Source organism: Acanthochromis polyacanthus, chromosome 1, assembly GCF_021347895.1.
Source record: "Acanthochromis polyacanthus isolate Apoly-LR-REF ecotype Palm Island chromosome 1, KAUST_Apoly_ChrSc, whole genome shotgun sequence".
NCBI lineage: Eukaryota > Metazoa > Chordata > Actinopteri > Pomacentridae > Acanthochromis > Acanthochromis polyacanthus.
This window is the reverse complement of record NC_067113.1, coordinates 54,573,343-54,591,996: the sequence shown is the minus strand read 5'-3', so window position 1 is coordinate 54,591,996 and position 18,654 is coordinate 54,573,343. Positions and strand designations below refer to the sequence as shown.

Genomic DNA, 18,654 nt, shown 5'->3' with positions numbered 1-18,654 from the left:
GTCATGAGTGAGAGACGGGTAGCAAAAAAACTGAAGATCTTCAAGACAGCCGTTCATTACACCAAGAAAAACAAGCCTATCATAGTACTACCAAATTACTAGCTGGTCGTAGCAGGAAACGTCTTGAAGATGGTCTGAAGTCACACAGGGCACGGAAGAAGTCCTTCATCAATGAAAGGCAGACAAAAGCCCGGTTACTCTTTGCTGGGATCACAAGGATTGGACTGTTGATGATTGGACTAAGGTTCTCTTCAGTGATGAATCCAATTTTCAGTTGATGCCAACTCAAGCCAACTTACTGGTTCGGAAGAAGCCTGGAGAAGCTACGAACCAGACTGTCTTTCCCTTACAGTAAAACATGGGGGTGGATCAGTTACCATCTTGGGTTGTTTCAGTCTGGGTGAAATGGGGCGAATGAACCAGGTCATGTACATGGATACTCTTGAAAACAATCTTCTATCAGCTGGAAACTTTCCTGCTTTCCATGACTGGATTTTCCTACAAGACAATGGCACTTGCCACACGCAAGGTCAGTTAAAGCCTGGATGGAGAACCAGAACATTCAACCCATGGCCTTGGCCTGCTCAATCAACAGATCTAAATCAATTGAAAACCTGTGGAAATCATCAAACGCCAATGGGAACAACCACAAGCCAAAAACAAGCAAATTGTGTTTAACTTGGGGGGCTCATCTGCCAGCTGACAAATGGGGTCCCCCCCACATAAAGAGCCAGGTTCTGCTCAAGGTTTTTTTTCCCTGTAAAAGGGTTGTTTTCCTTGCACTGTTCGCCTTAGGGCTTGCTCTGGGGTCAGGCATATGGGCTCTGTAAAGTGTTTTGAGACAATTTGACTGTGGCACTATATAAATAAACTGAATTGAAATTAATTTGTACATCAAGAATGGGCTGCTGTGACAGCAGAACAATGTCAGAAGCTGGTGGAGAGCATGCCAAATGCATGGCTGCAGTTCATCAGAAACAATGGTTATGCAATCAGATATGAACTCTGTGTGTTTCGTGTGACTAAAACAGACAGAAAAGAAACATTGAATGCCTAAAAGCACAGTTTTTGGCAGTACATACCATAGCGGTTGATGCAGGGATCAAGTGATTTTGGTTATCAAGAACCATGGAAAATGGCTAGATTTCAGCTCTTAAATTAAACTCTCAACTGTTTTGTATCATTATATCTGTCTAAACTAATGTACATTTAGTGGTATCAGGTATTAAAATGAAAAAGAAATTGAAGAAACAGGTTGGTCTAATATTTTTTTTTTCATGACTATAATGCTACATGTATTTACTGTGGGATAATATCTGTACACAGTCATAGAGAACACCATATTAGCTACACGTGCTTGAGTCTGGCAGCTGCAGGTAAAGAGAAACAAATGGAAAAGAAATGTGACCAAAATTCTATAGAAAATTGAAAGACGTGGAGAAAGCAACAGGCGAGAGCCAATTAAGCTGTGTGGAGACGGATTACAGACTTTAAAAGCAGACAGCGGACGTGGTTCCTTTCATGTTGCAGTAGATGTACATTGGTTTGCTGCAGACAGTCACATTCACCTCATATTTTGCAAAGAAAGAACATGTGCCTTCTGTGGATGCTTTTGAACTTCTGTGAATTTTCATTCATACTGGATAAAAGCAGCTGGTTGTAGACTGGGCTGTAGCTTCATGTTAATGGGATATTTATAAGGTGTACCAAGCACAGCAGACGGACATATCGCAGCATATTTTATTGAAATTAGAGCTTCCACTGTTGATGGAAAGCACATAAAAATCAAAGCTCCTCTAAATCTTGGGGGTAGCTACTGCAATTAAGTTTTTGCTAATAAACTCTAAAGGTGTCAATGGCCAAGAATCTCCTTGTACAGTATCTCCTCAAGCAAAGGTTTGTTTATAAGCACCATTTGTTTTCCTTACAAGTGTGCAGTTAGTGCATTTGCAGTATGGACAGTCCATTGTGTGACAAAATTTGGGGCTTGTATGTGGACTGCCACAGAGGCTTCCTCCAGACACTTGCAGACTTGGATAGAATCATGAACTGCCTCACAGTAAGGTAGTGAGGACATGGAGCAACTGAGTTGGAAAATAATTTAGCAAGATCAGTGAACTCCATGTGCAGTTTAACACCTGATATGTAGCTTGATTGTATATGCCATTTTGTTGGTAAGTGGACGTACCCTTTGCTCTGTGTTAAACTGTTTACAGTTACAGAACCTACAACATCTTGAGTATTACTTCACATATATTATAGAGATAGCATAACTGGTAATGACAAAGTCAAATCCCTTCTGCTGTAGAAGACTGAAGATGTGTTTAAAGCTTCAGATAGCTAGTTCTGGACCTTGGATCCACTACCACCTGCTTTACTTTATCATTTTAAAAGAAATACTAACCAAACTCAGTTATAAGTGCATTGATTATAACACACAAGTAGGGGTTCGAAGACAATACACATGGTTTAATTTTCTCTTGTGATCCCCAGTGTCATCTCAAACACACAGGTTCTTAAACAGTGGAAAGAAAAGCCGGAACAGATTGGGTTCAAAAAAATCATTGCCTTGGTTATTACTTTTGGGGCTTTATTTAAAGTCTTTCTCTAGTTGTTGATTTAGTTTCTAAATAATCCTCTCTGGGTATTCGTTACGTATTAAAATTTTTTTCTATGACAGTAATCCTGTCTCATCTTAAATTCCCCAGCCCACAACTTTAATTCCTCTTAAATGTGCAAATCAATGCAGTTTTCACCCACTCCTTCACTATTTGCCGCAGCTCACCTGTGACTAGGCAGGTAACGAAATGTTAACAGGTAGAAAACTTGGTTTCCGTATGTACCTGATTTTTGATAGATTGTGATCTTTCTGTAGTTCTCACATGCAACTTCTTGCCAATGACCCAAACTTCAAATATTTCCCGTCCTTCATCACCAGAGTTCTGCAGAACCCTTTAGATGTGGCCTTGTTAGCGTAGCCTAGCACTAACCAACCAATGCTAGCTTAGCCACCTGAGGCTCAGGGAGCGGATGATGATTTATCCAGGCTTTGTGGCACTTAGGAATAGGGCTCAGTCTTTAATTCTCGTGGATGACTGACAGTTCAGATATTACTCTGTAGTTTTAATAACAGTCAGTGCGCGCCACAAGAGACGGAACGATGAACACGCTGCTATCAGATGTTTGGATCATCTCCAGCCCCTCCTGATACCACACAAACACACTGAGAGGAAAGCATCCAGTGTATGAGAAGATTTTGTGTGTGTGTGGTTATAGTGTTTGTGCGTACCTGCATTTTCACGTTCACTGTTCCTTTTCGATTTTTCTTACAATAATGAGGGAAGTGATAAAGGTGTGGTGAGACATTATGTTGCATATTTTCTTTGCAGAACTGTGCTGAATATTCTGTCATGTCACATGTTTAATAGCTTTCAATGGAAATTTAAATCATTCTCAATCTTCAGGCTGTGTAAAATCAATAATGAGGGTGGTTTCATTAGATTTTTGAAGAACTCTTTAAGGTATTTAGCAGAAACTCGCTACAAGTGGACTGCTGTGATTGCTGTGTGGATTAACTGTCTTTATGGTGACAGATCAAACCTCGCTTTTGCCTCCACAGTTTCTTTTCCCTCCATTTTGACATATAACCTCCAGCTCTCTATCTCCACTCTTTCATTTCTCTCCCTCATGCCCCCCTCCGTCATTCAATCTTTCATTCTGTCACTCCCTTATTCTCTAGCCACTTTCATGAGCTCATTCGCCTCTGTCTCTCTCTCTCTCTCTCTTTATGCTGTCATTCACTGTTATGCGCTCCCTTGCCGGCCCCCACACTTTACCTCAGTCTGGGCTGCCATTTTATCAACCTTCCCTCTGTGTTTAGTTGTTTTATTGCTACAGTTAGCCTCTGCATTACTCATTTACCCTTCCCTTAAAAATTGGTTTTCTATTTGGGCAGATAATCTCTCTTACTCTCTTTATTCCTGCATCTATCTATTCCCTGAATATGAATTTCCACTTTTCACCCCTCCCTGCTCTTCTCCTCCATCTCCTTTTCTTCCTCTCCCTTTCTTCTGCCTCTGTTTCATGATGTCCATTCTAAGTGCTGCACCAGGCAACCGCTTACATTTACCACTGGTGCAGCAAGCATTTATTACCAGGCAGTGAAGCACATCTTTACATCTTGGGGCATGTGTGAAAAGAAGAGTTGACTTTTTTTCCCTTTTATCTTTTTTATTCACTGTGTGGAGGAGCTTCACTTAGACTGCTGTTGCCTTATTCAACACTGGGCATGAAATCTTATTTTTGTAAAGTGATTACCTGCAAGAAAGTAAGACTCATTTTTGGAAGAACGTTTAGTTTAACATGCCAAAGTGAGCTGGTAAAGACAAAAAGCTGTGTCCCAGTTTGAAAATGACGTACTAACACTAAGGCAGGTTTTTTAGTTGCAGTAGTCCACAGTGAATATGCAACTAAATTAAATCTACTTCAAAGTTTTCAGTTTGCATACTAAAATTATTTGACGTTTGAGTGTTCTTGGATACGTGCATTATACACTGATAAGCATCAAAACAGATAGTATTGAGACAGCTTAAAATATATATCAGGAACACATTTTGCTTTTTTATTAATGAAGTGTAATTGGAGTCCTACTCGGTCAGTTGTTTGTGAATGTATCAGACTTTTTCATAAGATCCTTGAACATCATGGCAGGATAAGCACACGTGTAACTAATGATGCTAACTGTGCCTGTATTCCAGTTCCAGAACTCAAATATTATAAATGCCAGACTCAGAATCATGTCTTACTGGGTTCCTTGAATGCAACAGAGCCACTGTTAATGCATTAATTGTGCCTGTGTTTTTCCTACTTATAGTAATATAATAAATGTCTGCTGAGAAAAAGAAATGTCAATGTTGCTGCTCATCCAAAATGCCAATAGACAAATGCGTCAAAAACTATCTGCTAAACCAGCGTTCTGCCACACTGAGAAGCTGTTCCTACTTCTAAAGCACTTTCCATCACTAGATCATGCATTATCACCGTTTTTCTACAAGTTTACCAACTTCAAAACATACATAAATGTGTCCATGTCCTCAAAAATGACACACAGAAGAGCTTTTCAAAACCTTTTTAATTTACTGTTGGACAAGTAAATCTGTTAATGTTCAACTGTGTTCAACATGTTTAGGATTTGGGTTCAATATTTACGGCATTAGACTGGAGGAGCTGCATCATCATGGTTATATTAGCAAACATGGAGTTAAGGTTATAGAGTGATGGTCATACACAATATGAAATATTTAGAATATCTGTTTTAATAGAGGGCTGCACAGTGCTGTAGTGGTTAGCACTTTCACCTTGCAGCAAGAACATCCCCGGTTCAAATCCCGGCCTGGGCCTGGATCTTTCTGCATGGAGTTCGCATGTTCTCCCTGTGCCTGCGTGGGTTTTCTCCGGGTACTCCGGCTTCCTCCCAAACAGTCCAAAAATACGCTGAGGTTAATTGACTATTCTAAATTGCCCCTAGGTGTAAATGTGAGTGTGATTGTTTGTTCTGTATATGTAGCCTGTGACAGACTGGCGACCTGTCCAGGGTGTCCCCTGCCTTCGCCTGAGTCAGCTGGGATAGACTTCAGCACCCCCTGCGGACCCTAGTGAGGATAAAGCGGTGTATAGAGGATGAATGGATGGAATGGATGTTTTAATAGGGGGGGAAAGCTATCTAGTGTGTCCAGTGTTTTGCTTTTTGCATCTGTGCAGCCTGACTAGTGATGCTAATGGTGAATTGCTAATTGATTAATTGCTATTAATTATTTAATCAATTTAAATAGATCGACAGAAGGCATTAGACAAGTGAGATGCAGTTTAACTGTCAGAAAATGTATTGTAGGTTTACTGTAGTACCTGGTTACACCACCAGGAAGATCTTCTTCCTGTTAAATGAGATGGAGTCACAGGTGTGTTTGCTGATCATCCATAAAGGTTTCATAAAACAAGTACACCTCTGCTGTCTGTTGTAGCCGACTATCAGATAAAGAAATTGATTTTAAAAAAAAAACAACTGAAAACCCAAACCACTATCTCTATACCAAACTTCTTCCTTTGCACTTGTCATAGTAACTACAGCCACCAGGGGTTTGTTACTTAGCAAACAGACTGTGCACTTCACCCTAACATATGCTGTTTTGAAGTAGTCTGTTGTTTGGTTTTAGAATGAAAAAGGCACAGAATATATAATTTCAACATTTTTTTGCTATATTTTTATGATTCTTTCTTTATATTGTTTTCTAATTTTCCAGAACAAATTTATCCTCTGCTGTCTGAAGTCTGTCTGCTGTCATGTCATTTGTCTGAAATCTTAGTCCTTTGAGTAGTTGTTTCATTTCTTTTATGAATTGCATTGTGCAGCAGTGCTGTGGTGTCCATCGACAGCAGATTAGTATGCATACTGTCATCTTTAATTTATCACTTTTTCAGTTCTAGTGCATGACATACTTAGTAGCGCTTTAAAGTGAAGTCTTTGTCAGACAAGGGATAAGTAACATTTCTGGCTTATCAGTCTGTTGAAGGATGACTTTCTGTCATTTAGATATAGGTCACTTTTATGTTAATACTTCAAGAAGTATCATTCAGACAAACCTACAGCGGTGACAATTAGAACCATAATATGCACGCATTTGTCCTTCATGTGAGATTGGACAATACATCAAGTGAATAATAATAATTATAATGCAAAAACTAACACAAGTCTACATCTAAACTAACATCAAGCTTATCAAACTGTCAAAGTCACTAATAGCCTACTTTATTCATGATTTTAGAAACACTGGCATGGCACCCTACTGGTTTACCAGCGGTAAAGTAAAAATATCCCAACAGCTGTGTGGGAGCACAGAGCTTAACCAAATGAATAGCTTTTACTCTGTGTGACAGCTTGCATGTCTGAAGTGAAGAAAAAGTACACAGTGTGGTTTTTCATTAGAATCTGAGTGACCCTGTCCTTATGTTGGAGATAATTTATAATTATAAGTCTATAATGAAGATGTCTGTGTTGTTCCATGTACATAAATATGTGCAATTCTTGATCTAGAGACACTCAGATGGTTCCTGCTGCAGGCATTTGAGTAACTCAGAGAAAAGACTTCTACAAACAAAGCAATAAACTACACTCTTTTTATCCAAACTTTGATGGCATTTATTGGAGGTGAGTCTTGTTCATCTGAATTGTTCTGTCTTTATTGCAGTGAAGTTTTATTTTAATGCACATTATAGTTTTTAGCAAACGGGCTTTAGTATGTAGTGTTTTTGGCCGCCGTGATACCGAAGCAGCACCGTTTTATTTTACAGTTTGAGTGATTATGTACATCGACTAAAAGCTCCAGACCTGTTTCTCTCCCACCCACTCTGTTCTTATATGTCTGTTCTCTACTGTAAAGTGGTTAGTGGGAGGACGTACGCAGCTAAATCTTTTACCTCTCACAGTTTATCAAGTCAGTCAGTAATATAAAATGATGCATGGGTCCTCATTGTTGGTGTTGAGTGCTAATGAGGATGCAGACAGAGACGGATCGATCCTAAGCTATTCATGAGTTCATTCTGTACCTCTGAGTGATAATGTAAAATATTTCTTTGTGTTTATTGCACAAACAAACACCTAGTTACTGCTGTTGTTTGCTTTGACATGAACACAACTCATCCAAATACAAGTCTGGGCTGTGCTGCCGCGTGCCCCGACCTGTATGTATTGTGTCACAATAAATATGCAGGTATGCAGAATGATACAGCGGCTGTTTCGCCATCTGATTCGTAGAATTCTGCTGCTCTTCAGCGAAAGAAGGGTGGTGAGTGACTATAAATAAGTGTCGTATATACAAGATGACTGTTCCGTAGTTTGAGCTCATACTATCCTTGGCTTCCCAGGTAAGAAAAACACACACAACCTCACTCAAACACAAAGATAATAGTCTGTGAGATCTGTAGGCTCAGGGAAGGATAAATAATGATGGTAAAAACAACACACTGAGGAAGCCTATTGATTGTTTGTAGGGGAAGAAGAAGAGAGAACAAGAGTTTCCTGCCTGAGCGTAGCCAAATCCCAATTCTCTGATTTTTATCTATCCTACAATTTGGCTGCAGCAAGTTGTCCTTATTTTAGTGTTCTGAGCAGCCAAGCTATTGTTAGCTTTATGATTCTATCTTTAAAAGAAAACTTTGTTCAGGGAATATTTCCAAAAGTTACTGCTTATAACTTTCCTTCTGCCCTCGCCGCATACCTGTACTCGTACAGTTACAGAGAAGTCAGCTCAGCCTCTGGAATGATTCTTTTTTTCTGTCTTGACAAACACACCTGCTGATTTGATTGCTGTGTTTATCCACCATACACTTTTCCCTCGCTCTCCCGAAGGTCGAAAACACTCAGCCGCCAAAAAACTGGGAGAGATTCTGGCGCTTGGGCTCTCTGTTGCCATAGCTACCAATGGGCTCACCTGTTGCCAGTGGCTCAGATCTTTAAAAAAAACAAAAACAAAGAGGAAGCGCACAGAGCGGGTATAAGAACTGTAAAATATATTCACAACAAAGCTGAGAGAAGCACATGCTGAGTATAAATTGAAAAATAACTCTTAATGATGCCTTAGAGGTGCAGCCACAGCCCAGGACTTGTCTTAATCAGACCAGCTAATACCTTATTGAAATGGAAATTATGTATAATAATAACAATAATATGCTTCTGAACAAAAATATTTCTAACTCTGATAAATGATGGGGAATTAACAAAGCTGTCGAATCATTCAATTAACGTAAATTACGATGGTGTGATTTTTTTTTTCTCATGTTTGTTTGTTCTCTGTTCCCAAAAGAACCTTCCAGCAGGTTTTAAAAAGAATGCTGCCTTTGAAAAATCACGAATATTACACCATATTCTACAGCCAGGAGCAGTGAAAACAGATCGATTTGCTTTTCTTTTTATCTTTCGAATGGTTGTTGAACTTTCTGTGTTAACATGATACCATAACAGTTTGGTTGGGAAAATTAACCACATCTAACTTTAATCATGAAATCAAAATCCCTTTGATTTGCTGTAACCAGGTTCTGTGCAACCATATAGCCATGTTTGACTCAGCTGCAACCAACACATGTGACAAAAAGTCTATTCAGCTGAACTGCAGGCTCTGTAGATATGTGACAAGCATGAAAATGAATTGCACATATCCATCCATTCATTATCTATACAATGCTTAAAACTCATTAGGGTCACAGGGAGTCTAACCAAGCTGACTTAGGGTAAAGGCAGGGTTCATCTGGGCAGGTCACCAGTCTGTCACAGGGCTACGTATACAGACAAACAATCACACTCACATTCACAACTACGAACAATTTAGAATCACCAATTAACCTCAGCATCTTTTTGGACTGTGGGAGGAAGCCAGAATACCCAGAGAAAACCCACACATGTACAGGAAGAACAGGCAAACTCCATGCAGAAAGATCCCAGGCTCAGGCCGGGACACAAACCGGGGACCTTCTAGCTGCAAGGCGACAGTGCTAACCACTAGTTCACTGTGCAGCCTGAATTAAAATGTAAGCAGTAAAATATTTCAGTTGTGCAGAGAAGACATGTTTAAGTTCTCTCTACTTCTAGTCATGGTTGTACTGCTTCCACTGACATGCAGGACTTTATATTGCAGTGAAAAATGAGCCCACAGTGGTTAAAGATACAACAGTAGTATCCTAAAAGTACTTTGGTGCACAGGGTTAGGTATAATAACTTACAATACATTCAGAGCTGCTCCCTATGATTTCTGCTTTGGATGTTGATTGTGTTCAACAAAGACGATGCAGCCAAAAAACAGAGAAATTAGGAGACGATGACGACAAGGGTCATCACGCTGTTACTGATGATGTTGCAGCCATTTTGTTCTGTTAATTCTGTAAAACGCTGAGGATTAGTTGTTACTAAAGAGCTTTCAGCTTGTGTAGGAAATGACATTTTCAGTCCGTGTAACACTTGAGGATGAGTCATGTTTTCAACGCTCATTACCTGAAGACTGTTAATGGGTGTGTTTGGTGCATTTAAATACACCAAATAGTGTGGTGCAGTGAAAATGCAACACTCAAATATCAAATGAAATGGCTCCATGTATCAGCACTGATGTTCCCTCCCTTTGGTTCTTTCACAGTGACTAGAACAGGATCATCTCTTGCTTTAATCATTGTGATTTCAGTCAGTCACTCTCCTGGGGTTTTCTCACAGAAACAGCAAAGCAACATGTGCGTTACTGCGTGTACTCACTTATGCGGTTGTTGCATATGGAAATGTGGCTGGATGTGCCGAAGACAGCCAGAAAGCGCGAGCTAAAACTGACTGAGAGACTGTGTGTTTTTGGGGTGAGGAGGTGTCAAGCAGTGGGAAGATGTGGTCAAATGACAACATTGTAATACAGCATGTGTGAGGAGCAGTGGAGTACATGCAATTATTGAACTGACAGTTTTGATTACAGGACTGAAGATTTCACATTCATGTGGAAGTGGACAGGCACTGTTTCTATTCATTCAAGCAACTCTGATTGTGAGACTGTTGAGTATGTGAGAGATATTTATCAGTGGTAAGACTGTTTACATGACCTGGTACACAATCTTAACACGCAGTGACAGGAAACAGAAAGAGAGAAGAGTCGGGACTCGTCTCACAAAGACGCACACTTTCCTTTTCAGCTCTTTATAGTATGCAAGGAAACAAGACAGGATATTATACTGTATTCTAGTTTAATCAACTAATGAGAGGAAAACAAAATCTGATGTTGAGGAGCCGATTACAGCTCTCAGACGTGTGTGTGTTTGAGCAGAATAGTGAAAGACCATGTTTTTACTGACTTTTTAACTGCTAATATCAAGAATTGATGAATTATCAAGTATGACATTAAATGGCATTTGCGTTCAGCACATTGGGTTTGAAATAAATTAATGGGTGCTGCCTTAAAATGCCAGCTCTCATCTGTAATTTTAGTAGTTTTACACCAACATTGAAGTACCTGGGGGATATAACCATTTAAACATGCAAAACCAAATGTTCAAAAGGAAGTGGAAACATCTCTGCTTAGGAATTTATTTCAGTGGATTGATTTCTTCATACTTTATAGTCCGAGGTTAGTCAAATTTTTGTCATGCATTTTGAATTTTAACATTTGAGGCTACGGCTCTCAACATTTTTCTTATGTGCAGTTACCATGGTTACAGGTGTCATTCTCATCTATGGTGAGGTTAGTGTCTAAGGTGTTGTTGTTCACACACAATTTCCACGTCCCTCTTTGAGTAAATCTAGTTCTCCACTCTCTCTGTTGTCGGTACCCACCTACCATTAACATTACCTTAGCAGCAAGCCATTTAGGTTCAGTGTCTACAGTCGTATAGAGTTGAAGATTTGAGAAAAGTTGCTCCGGAAAAGTGCAATAATTCATCAAGGCAGAAGAGGAATAAGAGACTTTTAATTTTGCATATTGTATCATCTTCTTAAGTGCATGAAAACAGTTGTGACCTCAGCTGTAACATGTTTGGAGATGTGACGGAAGAGTAGTCAAGTAGACACGGACGGAAACACACGGGCAGACGGATGCGTCTACAATTACACAAACACTTATTCACGGAAAATCGGAAGGAGCTTTCAGCTGCTTCTTCCACGCCACTGCACATAAACAGTGAGTGAAAGCATCCCCTCCAAAAAAAATGGAAGCAGCCAAATGGTGTAAGAACATCTGTCTCGATGAGTTCATGCACAGACGCACAAGTTCAGACACACAAGCACACTGTTTGCACCCACATGGTGAAGGAGCAGAGGTGTAAAATCTAAGTCAGGAGTTCTTTTATGTCTCCTTGGAGGAACAAACGGCTTCTCTGCAGGGAAGCAGAAGATGTATTTCCTTGTTCTTATCTTCCTATTTGCAGCTTTGCTTGTTTTATGTATTTGTTTTTAGCCCCATCGCTTTTCTCTCCCTCTGTTCTGTTTAATCAGTATTTTACGTGACTGTTTTAAATATTATTGTGTACGTTGTGGATTTTGTGTAAATTTCTGATCTGTTTTTTTGAAGAGTAAATTCATCAGTTTGTATCATTGTTGTAACAGGAGTGCTTCATGCAAATACAACACATGTACATATGGCTCATCTGTTTGATTCAATGCTAATAAGTCACTGTTTTGTGTGTCCTTTCTACAGACGACGGGTTGTACCAGCGAGACCCGCCTCCTCCTCCTCTCTGCTCTTCCTCCAAATCAAACGCTCTGTTGGAGGATCGCAGGAAGAGTCACATCCCAGAGGAATTTGCAGGCCTCCTTCATGGATCTTCGCCAGCCTGTGAACCCCCTGAAACGCCTTACCACCTCTACAGCCCCAAAGCTTTTAAATATCCTTCCACTGATGTCCAGAGCGGCCTGCTGCAGACCCCAGAGTTCAGCATTGTGATTGGCGGAGGTGCCACTCAGGTGTTCTCCAGGACAGGGAGCGAATCTTCCCCTCAGAGGTCGGCCAACGACCCCCAAAAGCCACAGGTTGTGTACCGGACTGTCTTCCACACAAAGGTCAACCAGGACCAGGCTCAACTCAGGAACTGTGAGCAGGTGGGTTCACCTCGTGGATGGTCTACGTTGGGCCACCCACCATCTAGTTCCTCTGGTCAAAACGGAGAAATTCCAGAGTTACGAGGTGTCCAGGCAGGAGGGGCGTCCAAAGACAGTTCACCTGGGGGTGGCTACGAAGAGAGGGCTTGCACCCTGGGGAGGATGAGGTCCATGCCACGCAGTGTTTTGGACCTGCAGCTGTCTAAGTCTCTGTCCAAGTCTGACTCCAACCTGGTGGCCGTGTCTCCCATACAGGTAAGCTGCTGCTGACATTTTATGTGAAGATTTTCTCTTTTTGTGGCATTTGTGCTGCATTATGAAACTCTTATAATGGTTGTTTTTCACTGATACAGTCCAGGTCTTCTTCTAGCTCAAGTATAACGTTGTCTTTGTTTTTTGAAAGAAATGAAGATTCTCCTTTTATATAAACTGGTCAACAAAGAGGTCTCAGTTTCTATTACAGTGGCAGAAAATGCATTTATTGTAAATATTCAGTTGTATAAATGATGAAGTTGGCATCCTGCTGCATCATGTGACCTCAGAAACAGAACAGAAAACAGTCCAGCCAATTAGATAACTCACTAATCTGGGCCACAGTGTTCTCTGCTGTGCGGCACATTTCATGAGACTTCTTTAATTCACTGTAAATAAATCATAAGCTAAATCCATAGTCTGTTTGATGAAAATAGTGCCATTACAGATGAAACTTTGATGAACACTGAATGGATTTAGTTGTTCTCCTATCAGTTTTACTTTCAGTTATTCGTGTTTTTAAGGTTAAAATATTTGGAACCTTTGCATCTCATGCTCTTTAGTCGTCCAGTTGTTGAAAACAAAATGGTTTGTTTTTGTCTTGTCCAGGAGGAGCACAGTTGGGGGTCTGGATCACGAGGTCAGGGCCCTGGAAGCCCCAGCCCACGAGAGGGTGCCTGCCCTGAGGGAAGACTGGAGAGAACGCCTTCTTTCACTGCTGAGTGGGAAGAGGTAAAATGTTATTTCTCTTGACATACACAGCTAACTGTTTAGAATCAATCAAGATGTTAAAAAAGGAAAAGGATTATCAATCAACGCCTGTGCTTTGACACTAGATGTAGTTTCATTGTAAAATTGATTAAAAGCAGCACGCTTTTCAAAGTGATCTGTGTCTGCAGGAGACAGTCGAAAACTCTGCAGCCACAGCAGTGAGCCGCTTCAGTTTTTCCTCCCTTTGAAATCCACTCAGCTACTCCGGTGCAGAAGGAGCCTGTGCTAATTTAACACGCTCCCACATTGATTTTCGTCTGTAACCAGCACTGAGCTGCAGGGAAGACCAGATATGTGAGAGAAAGCAGTTTCTGTTATAGAGGGTAGAGCGCGGAGGTCGAGGGTGCTGTGTGTTTTGGTCTCGCTGTGTTTGTGCCTGGAGCTCTTTCAGTATTAAAGGGTCTGTGACACAGATGTGATCTATTGACTGGACACGACTCTTGGAGCTCTATAAACACTTTGGGTCACAGACACATTAGCTTCTGCTCAGTGGACATTGTTCTCACCACAGACCAACATGCTTTGCAAACTGATGCACCTTGACAATGAAGAATCGCATATTGTTTTGCACAGCACTTCTTAAGATAAAAATGTTTGTCCCATCCCACACAATCATGAAGGCGACTTAATTAGACTCTCTATTTTTAAAACGACGCCGATGCATGTGAGCGAAAGTGCATGTGTGCATGTCGTTTCACATTTGCATGTACATGTTCATTAATTCTTCAGCGAAGCTCATAACTTGCTGATGGTGATGAATTACCATATGGAAGTTCTCATAATTCTCAGCAATTAAGGTGACCTTTCCTGTTTAATTGCATGCTACATAAGGCAGAGATATGATGGCTTCAGGGAAATCTTGGGCTGATATATGGGGATTTAAGAGGCAACAATAACAAAGCTGCTCCATTTGCAGCACATGCTCAGGAAACAGTTGTAATATTGGCAAGAGGCGAGTCGCAAGAGGCGACCTACAGCAGTTAGCCATCTGAACATGCTCATCAGTGCAACATGCTTAAAGGTAGTCCAGTAAATGATACAAACTTCCACTTTTATCTGCTTCAGCTTGAAAATTTGCCCAGTAGTTAGTACCGACGGTAGTAAATACTGACACATTAGATGTTTAAAAAGACGTCTTGGTTACTAAAAAACGTATTTATTGTTGTTATTATTGGATATTCTAACAGTTTTGTATCTCTCAAAAGTTAAATTCTGGCTCAGATCAAGGGATGTGAACACTCAAAAAATTGTATGGATTTTAATCAAATATTCTGGTTAGTTGAACTTATTTGTAAGTGAAAATTGATACCAACTGTATAATCATTATAATTTTCTCTGTTCAGTGGTTTAAGGATGGAGAGCATCATCTATTGTGCAGATTTTAAAGTGCCTTATGGCTCATTTGTGGTACTGGGCTATATCACCTGAATTGACTTGACTCAAACGGACTGTTGCTACCATCTGTCAGTTTACAGATCGGCCAGTCGGGTCTTGCTTTACTTTCTCCAGTAGTATAGAGTGTTTTTTCGTTCAGTAAGATATCATTAACACCATTTTATGTATTCCTTTGTTTTTTACTGTATTTGCAAAGAGAATATTTTAGCTAATCTAGCATCAGGTGAATATTATCTTTGGATTTGTCTACAAGCATCCACTTTCACATTACATAGTAATTTGAATAATAGATCATATGTTCTATATACTGATTGCATAAGAAATTATGCCTTGTCTGCAGAGATTGCTGCCTATTTATAATGTTACGAAGGCGACCTTCATGCTCTGTCAACTTGGACACAGTGTTTGCATTTGTCAGTCCTGGCCCTTTAGACACACGGTTTTCCCCGACCCGTGATGAGGCAGCGGTCCTGAAAGGTGGATGGATGTGCAGGCTGCATAGTTGAGTGGTTAGCGGCAGGTCCGGGGTCAGGGATGACCGCTCTGCAGCCAGCGGGCAGACTCTAATGAAGCCGCAGTATCTCTCTCCAGTCCAGTCTCCGTCCTCCTTCATCTCTGCTGTCTTTAAGTTTCCTGCTCCTCCATGCTTTTTCAATTCACAAGGGGAATGACTGACTTTGAGCATGCTGGCCGGCATAATGACCATGTTATGTGACACTTCAATCCAGAAATAGGGGTTAGCCTTATTACTGGGAAATGACTCTCCCTTGGACATGCTGTACATGCCTCTAACTCTGGTTCTCTTTCTCTCTCTCTCCTTCATTTGTCCAGATCGACAAGATTATGAGCTCTATCGGGGCAGGAATAGGCAGTGGATTGGACATCAAGGAGGATACCTCAGGTAATCTAAGCACAAGTACATATGAAGGAGTGTGTGTGTCAATCACATTTTGGGTCTTATTCTCATAGTTTGGCATTCAATAAAGGTTATGACAAAATCTCACTCCACGTAGTCTGACACAATAGTTTTGTACAGATGGTCAACATTGGACCAAGAAGTTACTTTGGTCCATTTATTTTTATTCATGTTTGTAATTACAGAATGCGGCTTTGACCCCTTCAGTTCGATCAACAGTTTCCAATCTGGGAGCTGAAACCTTCCAAAGGGTCACGCAGTAAATCCTGCACTCATAAAAACTACATTAGGATTGCCAGGCAGAAAAGACAATACTTGCTACTCACCTTTTATTTTTAGTTATTGCCTATTCGGGTGTCTGAAAATGAGTACACTTTCAGATGACTTGTCTGTAAACTTAAGACATGTGCAACCGGTCAGACATTGGTTTGCAACTGGTGGCTATGGGATGTTGGAGGGGTGGCACAGATTACATTAACCGATTAGCTATAGAGTCACAGGATTAAAACTGAGAGGAGCAAGGCTGAAATCTTGATATTTGTCTTCCTGCTTCAGGTGGTGCTAAAAGGTTTTTTTAAGTTGCTGATAGGAATGATGGCCAAATCTATGAAATTAGCAGCTTAGCTGTAATTTGAAGGAATTATCTGATTAGCTGGTGGGTGGACAAGTGGGTACATGAGAGATGTGAATTGCTTGTGAATTTGAACTTTTTTGTGCACAAGAAAAATCTGTTTTTGCCAGCCCCTTCACCTACGTACCTCTGATCCTCCGCTAGTCATCTCTATTTACTGCATTCGTCCCCCTTCTCCTCATATTAACTCCCTCATCCTCCACCTCCTGATCCCCTCCCCTCGTCGTATTTCTTTTCATCTGCGAATCCAAAGCCGCTTCTAACCATGGTTACCACAGGGAGAAATCCAGTTTGTGCCAAACCAGTTCTACCCCCAACCAAACACATGCGTACATAGCTACACCACACACACACACACACACACACACACACACACACACACACACACACACACACACACACACACGCAGACGTATACAGCTGCATGCATACAGTCAGTGGTGTGTGTGAGTGGGAGGGAGCTGGGCTTGCAGACAAAGAAGCTGGAGCTGTTGTGATGGCTATTATCAGCAGAGCAAGCCAGATATATGTAGAGCGGCAGAGAGCGCAGGGTGACGATCGACACTTAGAGAAGATAGAGACTGGAGGTAGACAGAGGAAAGTGAGTGAGCGAGCGAAGCAGAGATTGAGAGAACGAAGGAGGGAAGCAGCACTCTGAGAAAAGAGAGAGAGACAGAGAGAGAGGAGGCTGCAGAAGCATACAGATGAGTGGGAGTACTTGATAAAGAGAAATCTACAACGCAGGCAGCTCTCTCTCTCTCTCTCTCTCTCTCTCTCTCTCTCTCTCTCTCTCTCCTCGCACACACACACACACACAAGCTCAGGGTAGCAGCCAAGCAAGCGCAACAGCTGAAAAGAAAGCGACTGCTACGCTGTGCACGACAAACACACAGGCGCTCTCGCTTGCGGATCTATACCTCCAGTCTTATCCAACACCCATCTCTGGCAGGATTTAACCCCCAGGACAGAAGCTCTTTTCTGGATACAACTTAGCCCCCTTTCCATTCTTCTCTGGCTGGACTCAGAGAAGGCAGCATCTGGACGCCTTATCCTGCACTTTACCCGCTTGCACCCTTGCATGCTGACCCCCCTCCATCCTCACCATGCCTCTAGCTTAGCCTCCTTTTCCTTCTCTCTACACCCTTCCCCACTCCCTCCACCTCTCTCCCTTCATTTTCCTCCTCTTGCTGCCTTGCCAAAAGACTCCTCAAAAGCATGGCGGGCTCTTTCGACAGCCACTTTGCCCGCCATAACATGATGTGGCAGTGCCAGCTGTCTCAGCCGGACTGCCGCTGCTACCGTGTGGATGGCTACTCCCTACTGAAGCGTTTGCCCCTCCACCCCCTCATAGGTCCCCGCTGCCCGCTGCAGTCCGTGGGCCAGTGGCTGGACTCCATTGGCTTGGTCCAGTACGAGAACCACCTGCTGGCCAATGGATTTGACAACGTCCAGTTCATGGTGAGTGTTTCCACAAGTCTTTTTTGGGGGGTAAAGAAAGAGGCAGGAGTGATTGTGAGTTTCAAATGGGTTGTTGGCTCTTTTTTTAGGCTTTAAATGTTGCCTCCTCCCTTCAAGTTTTCTCTGCTTCTCCAGGTGCAGCTCATCATCTCATTATTCTTTGCAGTGATTAGCACAACAACTGTGTTGTCCATCACTCTGATCTTTTTTCATTTATTAGATGTCCTCCTTTCTATATAATCTCTATGCTCCTCTTTTTCTCTCATTCTTGCCTTCCAATCATTGCTGCCTCTCCCCACTGATGCCATGTGAGGTCCTCCTACGCACAGAAATCCTACACCATATCTCTACCACAGCAAAAACCCAGCTCCAGCAACAAGCTGCACACATATTTGCTCATACTGCATTCAAAATGCATTTTGAAATCATGATTGGTCCATGGCTTTGGCACATTTACTTGCACAAATAGAAATATTGTGTGTACAACCACCTGTAGCCTGTAGATCAAACTGATCCTCTGTTTTATCCGATGGTCTCTTCCTCTCCAGTGACGTAGGAAGAGAAACTCGCTGGGTCATTTCGTATTCGGAAACTCTTTTGATGTAGTATGTGTGCGAGTGA

At 41.5% G+C, this 18,654-nt stretch overlaps 1 protein-coding gene across 7 annotated transcripts in view; it reads left to right on the top strand.

Annotated features, from left to right (window-relative positions):
* The window catches only part of anks1b (ankyrin repeat and sterile alpha motif domain containing 1B), a 291,730-nt gene that overhangs the window by 213,625 nt on the left and 59,451 nt on the right, over nt 1–18,654 (top strand). For 6 of the 7 annotated variants that reach the window (XM_051957203.1, XM_051957205.1, XM_051957200.1 and 3 more), the window contains exons 14-17: nt 12,210–12,865; nt 13,472–13,594; nt 15,860–15,929; nt 17,927–18,033. In XM_051957203.1, the coding sequence (XP_051813163.1) occupies nt 12,210–12,865; nt 13,472–13,594; nt 15,860–15,929; nt 17,927–18,033 (956 nt within the window). Of the gene's footprint in view, nt 1–12,209; nt 12,866–13,471; nt 13,595–15,859; nt 15,930–17,036; nt 18,034–18,654 lie in introns of those variants that run through there. The other variant, XM_022190129.2, reaches the window with a different exon arrangement.